Genomic DNA, 10,974 nt, shown 5'->3' with positions numbered 1-10,974 from the left:
AGCGTGAGACAATGGACGTAAGCTTGATCTAAGCCGAACCACTATAAAGCTTGTGTTCTTATTATCTTCCCTAAACTCATTTATTTTGTTCATAGTTCTGTTTAACTGCTAAAGTCTGATCTCGCTCAAAGTCTGTTGCTCTTCAGACTCAGTTTCAAAAGTCTATTGTTCTTCAAACTCAGTTTCAGAAGAAAAATATTTCTACTGTTCTTTGCGAAAAAATTTCTTCACACCTATTCACCCCCTCTAGGTGTTCATACTAGCACTTTCACTTTTTTCATTTTTATGGATGCTTTTATTAACGAGGGCATTTGGAGCACTTGTTAATTATATTTTATTTGAAATCACACTGCATATTAGATCAGAGTTCAACAACTATTTGTTTTATTATTCCTTTACAAAAATATTCTTATTTGATTGCATACCAACTGTTCCTAGAGCTTTTTATTAACAATATCCTCATGTTATCGCTGTGCACATATTTTCCATTTGTGCCCAGCCTTTTGCAAGAAATTAATTTCACTCAATAACAATTTGGACTTAAAATTAAGGTGGACTTAGTGCTTTCAAGTCATGGTTGTTTGATGCTACCGAACTTGGAATCATCATCCAATGAGATTTTCTATTTTGGATAGACACCACTAACAAGAATCATTACAGACAAGTAAAATTTTGAAAATTGCCACCCCAGCAATAAAAGTGATAATAATTATTACGAACTTTGCATTTTCATGTGACATCATAAAATTAATTAATTATTACAGACTTCAAAAATTATGGGATAGAAGTGGCAATACGAATCCTCGTTCCTGGTCACGATCTCTCTCTCTCTCTTACCCCCCTCCCCTGACGATCTGTTGTGATCTCTTTTGATCGCACCCTCTTTTCGACTCAACCCTCTTTCCCTCCCTCCTTTGAGGACTAGGAGTGCCCAGCAACCACCTCGAGGTGATTAGTGGCGCCAATGGGGACCAACCTTGGGATGTTCTCTCTCTTCATCAAAAGGCCAAATGAATTAACTAAAGATTTTAGCTCGAAACTCCTTATCCACTAATGAGATGTTGCATAAAGAGTATAATACACAGAAGTTGAACATTCCAAGTCACCTTTCTTTTCCATAATTTCATAAATAAACATAATTATCCCGTTCTCAAGGAATAGAAATTTGCTGCGTTGGGTCCCTTGCCCTAATCAATCTTCCACAATAATAATAATTATTTTTCAAGAATATTCTTGCGGATAATAGTCGAGATCCAGGTAATGGGGAACTGGCTCGCAAGGGGGGAAGGAAAAGGGGAACAAAGACAACGAATTTTGTCGCATCTCGTGGCATATGCCCGGTACACGAACTAGAAATTATAGCACGATAAGGACGCAGAACTACTTGTAATCCCGTGCTGTATTGATCGGTGAGAAAGTCGACCCACTCGACATCAATAATTTCCAGACTAATGGGGAACCCAATTTCCTTTGAATTGATTGATTTATCGAAAAGTAATTGACTCGTTTCACCGCCACCGGGGTCACATAATCGGCACGTACATAAAATGTTCATTGTTTTCTCCTTAAGCAAGTGAAACGGACCCGCACACGCTGACCAATCATGGGAGGACAGGCAGGGTACGCACGATCATGATCGAGCTTGGGCGAGTATGGTCCCTCCCTGGATAAAGCATGAGCTTCCCCCTCCCCCACCACCACGCGACCCATCTCTATCCTTTCGATCTCTTCCAAACTTTCATGTGATTACGCAATTTGTCAGATTGCTTCTTCATGTGCTGCCAAACCCGGGCATGATTCGATCCCAGAAATTATTTTCCAGCACACTCGGATGTGTCCTATCATATCCCCTGTTGTATTGTCCTCGCCAGTATAGGAGATCCACGTCTTGAGCTCTATCCATCTTATTGCCATAAGACTATTGCATTATCACATTTCTCTTTTCCTTTTCCATTATGTGTAGCAAAAGGATCAGTAGTACTAGTGATGACTCATGACTGATCGGCTGGTTCAACAAGACAATCAACGATAGAATATATATATAGTGAACCACACTTTCATCTAATCCTTTAAATTTTTAGAACAGTTGATAATGATTTTACAAAATCTGACATGGTATCAGAATAGAAGGTCATGGCTTTGAGTCTTTCTACACTTTCAAATAATAATTTAATCTTTTAGAACAACCATAAAATAAAATAAAAAAATTAAAACACCCCCAACTGGAATTGAAACACTGTCTTTATTTTCGAATGAGGTAGGGTCACTTATTTAACTTATGTTAGCAACAACAAGTCATTATTGCTTCATTTCGACGGCTCTTGCACTTTTCTAGGGTCCCTAGAGGACAACAAGAACTTAAAAATCACTAGGACTAGTGGACAATGGAATATATTCTGTGGGTGTTATATGGGAATAATCCAATAGAAATGACGACGCGGAGACAGCTGTTAATTATTGATGGCTCGAGTTTGATTTGAGTCCTCGATCCATGGTCCCCTAATGATCTCGGACCGAGCACAAGAAAGATCAGATCTAGGGCATGTGTTAGAGAGAGAGAGAGAGAGAGAGACGTGGAGACAGCTGTTAATTATTGATGGCTCGAGGTTGATTCGAGTGATCGATCCATGATTGAGCCGAGACCCTAACAATCTCGGACCGAGCACAAGAAAAGATCTAGGGCATGTGTCAGAGAAAAACGTGGCCGCCGCCGGCAGCGGCTGCAGTGGCGTTCATGGGGTGCTCTCCTTGCCGTGGGTATGGGCAGAGAGAGAAAGAGAGAGGGACATCACGTGGCACAAATCTAATGACTAATAAATGAATGGAGACAGTACACGAACGTAGAACATAGCATATCCCCTCATCACGGGATGAATGACATAAACCCTCGAGAAGCCACTGCACATACGGACGAAAACATTGCTCTCAATCAATGCTGGAAGCCTGTCCATTTATGTCAATCACTTTAGTCCGCTGCCTCAGCATAAAAGCTTGAAAGATGAAGAGACAATGCATCCAAAGTCGATGCGTGCTAAAAACTTTTGAATTGTCAACATGGACCACCCCACGAAAGAGTTAAAGAGTGCCAGTTTTTAGAGAGAATGAGCTGGAAACCTGTCCATTTATGTCAATCACTTTAGTCCGCTGCCTCAGCATAAAAGCTTGAAAGATGAAGAGACGATGCATCCAAAGTTGATTCGTGCTAAAAACTTTTGAATTGTCAACATAAACCACCCGACGAAAGAGTTAATAGTGCCAGAATTTAGAGAGAATGAGATGGAAACCTGTCCATTTGTGTCAATCACTTTAGTCCGCCGCCTCAGCATAAAAGCTTGAAAGATGAAGAGACGATGCATCCAAAGTCGATTCGTGCTAAAAACTTTTGAATTGTCAACATAGACCACCGGACGAAAGAGTTAAGAGTGCCAGAATTTAGAGAGAATGAGCTGGTATCCTGTCCATTTATGTCAATCACTTTAGTCCGCTGCCTCAGCATAAAAGCTTGAAAGATGAAGAGACGATGCATCCAAAGTCGATTCATGCTAAAAACTTTTGAATTGTCAACATGGACCACCCGACAAAAGAGTTAAGAGTGCCAGAAATTAGAGAGAGAGAGAGAGAGAGAGAGAGAGAGAGAGAGAGAGAGAGAGAGAGAGAGAGAGAGGCCTTACAAAATACCGTTCTTGACCATTCCCTATGACTCGATGGAGCCTGGACTTGATTGCAAAAGCAAAGCAAAAGTATAGAGTTGACAAACGGAAGCAAAAAAAACAGCAACTCAAATTCAAAAAAGGAAAGAATAGAGAATCACTTTCTAAATATAGAGAATAGCAGGACACCAATTAGATTCAAGCAAAAAGCTCACTTCATATATCATTTAAACATGTTTTCGTGCATGATGACAATGCATGTTAAGCCTTTTCTGTGGTAAGAGATCCCAGAACACATGCAAAGTTTAGTATCCAAAAGTTGACCAATAAGAGCTGAGTGATAACAAAAGCACTAGAACAGCAATTTTATTGTTTGATATTCATAAATTCGTCTCTGTATAGAAATTAATGTTGGTCATCAAAACATCATACCATCTTCAACAACCGTGTTTAAAATGGAAATTTTTCCTAACCAATGTCAAGAGTAGATACTCTTTCGCTACTAATGGGCCACTGATATTAGAAAGAGCCAAGAGAGTGCAATAGAAGAAACTCTGGTGGAGTTTGGGACAGGTTAACAATATATAGTAGCCTGCCATAAGATAATCTCCAACCTTCATGTTCAAAGCTTTCCTCGTGCCAATCTATCTATATAGACTGTTATTAAAGCATATTACCTGAAAATACAATTGCTCCATCGTTCTAGCATATCACCAAGATTCACTATGAATGCTCTGTACAAAATAGTCACAGAAAGAATGTTACTTTTGAGGATAACCATGAGATTTTTCTGTCCCGTATTTGTGAGGATTATGTATAACTAAATCTAAGCAATAATCTAAACAACTAAAAGAGGGTAATTACATAAGTAATCGTAGAATGCATATGATGCATGGTAATTCTCTGACTGTTAACCTGCTCAAAATTAACCAGGAAAGAATGGTGGAATATCATTGTATGCATGTGTGTAAGAGTGTTTTCTCTTAGAGGAAGGGAGGTTCATCAGCAAGGCACCAGAAGGATTAAACTGATCAAAGTTAATATGTACACTTAGATGCAAATTGCAGAAAGGAAAGGATATGGGGATGAGGGCGCCTCTCTAAGTTAATAAATGGAAACCCATCTTTATCACCCACCTGACAATATTACTTTCTCTCTAAACTCGCATATTGCTGCCTTTGTACAAACAAGAACTATAGTAGCAAATCAGGGTCAGACAGGGAAGGATTTTTGTCAAAAGGTTGTCACAAGTATCGGGTAGTAATCCACGCAACGTTGGCATGAAGCAATCTTCCAATCATGCGTGTAAGGGGAAACACTGCACATTCCCCAATAAACCACAAGTACAAGATTAAAACAAAGTTATTGCAAGTTATATTTGTAAGCCATGAACCATAAGAATATAAATCCTAACATGATGATCTTCCACCAAAAGCATTACTCTAAATATGAGATCTCCAACATAATCATCTCAAATTCACAATTATGAGGCAGTTGGGCTTTACCCTCTCATATGTTGCAGATATTCCCATGTCGGAGGTTTAGCATCCTTGTTCTTGCAAATCTGAATAAGTTCAAAAAGTTTCAAGCATTATAACTAGGCATAAAGTCTGCACCAACAGTTTTATAGGAGAAAATTTAATATTTGGAGACCTAGGACATCATCTGTCGCCAACGAGGTAATAAATCCGAAGTCCGAATGTGCCCCAGCTCTATATATTCCTTTAAAGGGATCAAAGACTAGACCTAAACAAAGAAAGGAATTTCCACCGGATGAGAAGAAAAATTTGCAGGATTTATTATAAAATTTATTTAAGTAAAGTCTACCTTCATAGTGCAACAAGCACAAGGTCACAATAGGCTTGCCGAGTATTTCTGGCTTGTAAAAAAATTCAGCCTCCAGATCAAGTGCTAGAGCATTGATCCTTGCAACTACTTTTGCGACATTTCTGAGTGTGCACGTTTACAAATAAGTAAATTACCAAATTGAATACCATCGCTTTGTTTATAGCAACAAATTACACTTAATCTTGCCACATAGATCATCTAGGCATTAAGCTTGGATCTAAAAGTCAAATGATATAGAGTTGGAGACCCTATTGACTGTAATATCAGCCATCCCACTGTAAGCAATTAGACCCTTGCGTTGAGGCTCTTGGTCAGTGTGATTAATGATAAATCTTGACAGCTAAAAATAACTGGTTCATATTGTAGCATAGCAGCTTTGGAACAATACCCCAGAAAATTGTTTAATCAGCCGCTACAAATAACCAGAAGAGTTTCACTTTGGCCAACGTAGGATAAGAGCCCAAGAGAGCATATTCAGTTCAAAAGGCAGAGGCAATTTAACTCCCATTGGGCCACCTTCAAAAATACAGGAATTTGGCAATGTCTGATGCATATAGAAGGGGGCGATAGTGACTATCGGGTACTGAAAATGCCCAAAATACCCCATCAGAGAAACAGAAGATCTATGTATTATCTTTTACTTGGATGGAATAAAATTTACATCCGGGAACTAGCAAGAAAAATTAATGCCTATGGCTCTATATCATCATCTATAGTAAAGACTCACGATGCTTGACAACGAAATTTTCCATCGCCTGCCTCCATCTTGGCAATATTTCTACTCAAAATACTACAATGAAACCAAAATAAACATCCACAATCAACAACTGATTTAAGTTGGACAGAAATTACATTAAACAGCAGTTTACCCTCAGAAGGCCTGGGGTTCAGTCCAAAATGAGGCTACTACGCACGAGGATCGTCCTCTGGTACTTCCACTCGTAAGTAGTATCCCTCCTTATAATCTCCTACAAAACGTCAATAAATTCATTACTGCTCGACCAATCTTTAGAAGATGATAAGCAGATAGGTAATTACAAGTTTCATCCAAATCTCTGACTTGAGTTCATGGCCATGTTTTAGCAATTCAAACTCCTAATTCTGTGGCAGTTCTCTCCAAGGACACAACCGAAAACAGGAATAATAACTAATTGACCTTCCTTTCCTAGGAAATGCTACTCAACCACCACCTGATTACAGCCATCAAAATCACCAGCTATTCATCCATGTCCACTTTAAGCAGTAAAATCTTCAGCAGGATGATCAGACACAAACTGTTTATCTGATTTGCAGGGTGGAGGACCTGATCGAACAGAGGAGTGTAGCCTCGGTGCTTCTTGTTCCTCAGCAGCTTCGTTTTCTCTCTCAAAGGCAGACCAAAGAACTGCCTGCTCTGGACGAACACCTCCTCCATCAAGTCCGGGTTGACTCCATGATTGATCACGTAGAAAAAGCCAGCATCCAAGCATGCCTAGAGGCCAACGGATTGGATTCATCCATCAGTGTCCCTCTCGACTCGAAAATTTTGGTTTCCTCGGTTTCATGTACCGGAAATCGAACTAAACATAGCAGAAAAGGCAGGAGAATCGAAGACTTGTTTGAGCAGGGACACCAACCGTCGCTACTAACGGGCCACTGATATTAGAAAGAGCCAAGAGGGCGCAACAGAGGAAATTCTGGTGGAGTTTTGGACAGGTTAACAATATAGAGTTGCCTGCCATAATATAATCTCCAACCTTCATGTTCAAAGCTTTACTCATGCCAATTTATCTTTATAGACTGTTATTAAAGCATATTACCTGAAAATACAATTGCTCCATTGCTCTAGCATATCACCAAGATTTATTATGAAAGCTCTGTACAAAATAGGCACAGAAGAATGTTACTTTTCAGGATTACCGTGAGTCTTCTGTCCCGCATTTGCGATGATTATGTATAACTGAATCTAAGCGATAAACTAAACAACTAAAAGAGGGTAACTACATAAGTAATTGTAGAATGCGCATGATCGTGGTAGTTCTATAACTGTTGACTTGCTCAAAATTAACCAGGAAAGAATGGTGGAATACCATTGTGTTCTTGTGTGTAAGAGTGTTTGTGATAAAAGGAAGGAAGGGAGGTTCATCAACAAAGCACCAGAAGGATTAAACTGATCAAAATGTACACTTATATAGATGCAAATTGCAGAAAGGAGAGGATATGTGGATGAGGGCACCTCTCTAAGTAATTAAAAGGAAATCGATCCTTGTCACCCCATCTGACAATAATAATCTCTCTAAACTGGCATATCACTGCCTTTGTACAAACAAGAACTATAGTAGCAGATCAGGGTCAGACAAAGAAGGATTTTTGTCATAAAAATTTACAAGTAGTGGGGTAATATTCTACCCAACATTGGCATGAAGCAATCTTCCAATCATGCATGTGAGGGGAAACAGTGCACATTCCCTAATAAAACATAAGTAAAGATTAAAAACAAAGTTTTTGAAAGTTATATTTGTAAGCCACGAATCATTAGAATAACAATCCTATCATGATGATCTTTCACCAAAAGCGTTACTCTAAATATGAGATCTCTAACATAATCATCTCAAATTCACAATTATAATGCAGTTGGGCTTTACCCTCTCATAGGTTGCACATATTTCCATGTTGGAGGTTTAGCATCCTTGTTCTTGCAAATGTGAATAAGTTCAAAAAGTTTCATGCATCATAACTAGGCATAAAGTCTGCACCAACAGTTTTATAGGTGAAAATCTCATACTTGGAGACCTGAGACATCATCTGTTGCCAACAAGGTACTAAAACCAAAGTCTGAATGTGCCCCAGTTCCATATATTCCTTCAGAGGGATCTGAGACTAGACCTAAACAAGGAAAGGAATTTCAACCGGATGAGAAGAGAGAATCGCAGGGTTTATTATGAAGTTTATTGAAGTAAAATGTACCTTCATAGTGCAACAAGCACAAGGTCATAATAGGCTCACCGAGTATTGCTGGCATTTAAAAAAATCAGCCTCCAGATCAAGTGCTAGAGCAATGATTCTTGCAACTACTTTTGCCACATTTCTGAGTGTGCACATTTACAAATCAAAGAATTACCAAATTGACTACCATCGCTCTGTATATAGATCATCTAGGCATTACTCTTAGATCCAAGAGTCAAATGATTTAGAGTTGGAGACCCGACTGTAATATCAGCCATCCCACTGTAAGCAATTAGACACTTGCGTTGAGGCTCTTGGTCAGTGTGATTAATGGTAAATCTCGAAAGCTAAAAACTTGTTCATATTGCAGCATGGTAGCTTTGGAACAATACCCCACAAAATTGTCTAATCAGCCGCTACAAATGACCAGAAGAGTTTTACTTTGGCCAACATAGGACAAGACCCCAAGAGAGCATATTCAGTTCAGATGTCTGAGGCAATTTAACTCCCACTGGCCACCTTCAAAATTACAAGAATTTGGCAATATCTGATGCATCTATGTCCATTTTAAGAAGCAAAATCTTCAGACACAAACTGTTTATCTGATTTGCAGGGTGGAGGACCTGATCGAACAGAGGAGTGTAGCCTCGATGCTTCTCGTTCCTCAACAGCTTCATCTTCTCGCTCAAAGGCAGACCGAAGAACCGCCTGCTCTGGACGAACATCTCCTCCGTCAAGTCCTGGCTGACTCCATGATTGATCACGTAGAAAAAGCCGGAATCCAAGCACACCTAGAGGCCAACGGATTGGCTTCATCCGTCAGCGTCCCCCTCGACTCGAAAAATCTCGGTTTCCTCGGTTTCATGTACCAGAAATCGAACTAAACATAGCGGAAAAAGGCGGGAGAATCGAAGACTTGTTTGAGCAGGGACGCCGACCGTCGGATATCGGAGCTCGAGAGGTCGATGAGGTTGAGAGTGGAAGCCGGAACTCCGGCAACGTCGACGGCGTTCGCGTCATCCATGCTCGCCGTCCGTTCGCCTGACGGATTTCGCGGTGATGATGACGACCGACGACGATCGACGCCGGACGGGAATTTGAGTTGGGGGTGATGGAAGACACGGGGCTGAGAAAAAGAAGAGGAAAAACGACGGCGTGGGACGTTTAAAGAATCAGCACGGATATTCGGTGCGGCCATCGGTGCAGTCCTCGTTCCTCCATCCTAATGCTTTCTGCAGATTTTAAAGCATTTTTGCTGAGTAATTATTCTATTCGATATAAATAATCATTTTAAAAAAAAATAATTCATTTATTTTCAACAAAATAAACAGACCTTAAAATTTGAAAAACCTTAAAAATATTTATATTTACATGCATGTTTATTCTTTTTAATTTATTCTTGTGATATTTAATTTTTAAATGGCTAAGAAAAATACAAATTCTAGGAAAGCTGTTCCATTTTTCGTTGCTCTTCCAAACTAGCAAGGCCTTATCTCAAATGAAAAGACGTTTGAACGATATGACCCCATAAAAGCGTATTAATCACATTCCACCAATCATATGAATTACATGCATGCTCATCCAAGTACAAAAATGCACGAATGCCTACACATTAACTGACGCTTTATGTAATGTAACAAGCAACACTAAAATGAGTCGATACAAAAAGGGTAGCCATTGGTATTTGCTCCGGTGCTTAAATATCGGAAGTAGTTAAAAAAGCCTTTTTCCATTTGTTTGAGTGGGACATTTTGAGATGGAACATATGCTTCTTGGATATTGATAGTGTATATCCTATATCTATATCTATTTACATATATATATATATATATATATATATATATATATATATATATATATAAGAATATTCAATCATGGATAAATAATTTTGGCGCGAATTAAAATAGGGACAATTAAGAATATCCATAAATGGATCTTAAGTCTGGCCCTGCCAGCTTGACATGCAAGGCTCATGGGCCCTGCCTAGCGTGACGCGAGAAGAAGTAGAGCTTCAAGGAAATAAAGTTTGTCACTGGCAAATCTACCAACCCTCGGACACAGTTTTTACTTAGAGAACATGGCAGCCGCTACACCTTCTGAAGTTGGACATGAGTTAGACTCTCAATTGCAAATCTAGTTGGGGTTTGAATTGTTTCCCTCTAATTCAGAAAGCTTAAAAGAAGATTAGGAATCATCTTGTAAAGTCATACACACAATGCAATAGAAATGAAATTACTAAGTACAAAATATGAAAATGCTATGTTCAAATTCTCTTAGCTGCTCTTGGACTTGTTTTCTTGTCAAGGAAGTGACAACTCGATCTTGTTGAGCTTAACCACGACAATTTTCATGTCCATTATTTCCTCAAGCAAGTCCTTTGAACATTCTAGCCGTAACTCTAGTATCAAGAAGACTATGCTATTGAATTTCAAAAGTGTCAGATCTTCATATTTCATGCAAAGGATTTTGCTATCCATAATGTCAAGCACTCTCTTTGGAATTGCTGCATCTATCCATTGCCTCAAACTGAGATCTGCATTGAACATTTCAC

General features: G+C 39.2%; 1 protein-coding gene and 1 pseudogene across 2 annotated transcripts; both read right to left on the bottom strand.

Annotated features, from left to right (window-relative positions):
• Positions 1 to 4,956: 4,956 nt before the first annotated feature.
• On the bottom strand, positions 4,957 to 9,333 carry LOC120291451 (annotated as a pseudogene).
• On the bottom strand, positions 5,747 to 8,238 carry LOC120291452 (2-oxoglutarate-dependent dioxygenase citB-like). Of its 2 annotated transcripts, XM_039308820.1 has the most exons (4): positions 8,123 to 8,238; positions 7,298 to 7,354; positions 6,774 to 6,969; positions 5,748 to 6,466 (listed from the first exon to the last, which is right to left on the bottom strand). In XM_039308820.1, the coding sequence occupies exons 2-4, from the start codon at positions 7,316 to 7,318 to the stop codon at positions 6,405 to 6,407; spliced, it is 279 nt and encodes a 92-aa protein (XP_039164754.1). In that variant the 5' UTR covers positions 7,319 to 7,354; positions 8,123 to 8,238; the 3' UTR covers positions 5,748 to 6,404. The 2 variants fall into 2 exon arrangements, 1 of the variants encoding a protein (XP_039164754.1); XR_005549486.1 differs by lacking the exon at positions 8,123 to 8,238 and having other exon boundaries at positions 5,747 to 6,466; positions 6,689 to 6,969; positions 7,298 to 7,346.
• Positions 9,334 to 10,974: the final 1,641 nt, after the last annotated feature.

The sequence above is a fragment of the Eucalyptus grandis genome, chromosome 3 (assembly GCF_016545825.1).
Source record: "Eucalyptus grandis isolate ANBG69807.140 chromosome 3, ASM1654582v1, whole genome shotgun sequence".
Lineage (NCBI taxonomy): Eukaryota > Viridiplantae > Streptophyta > Magnoliopsida > Myrtales > Myrtaceae > Eucalyptus > Eucalyptus grandis.
The sequence above is the reverse complement of the archived record's forward strand: the minus strand, read 5'-3'. Positions and strand labels throughout refer to the sequence as shown.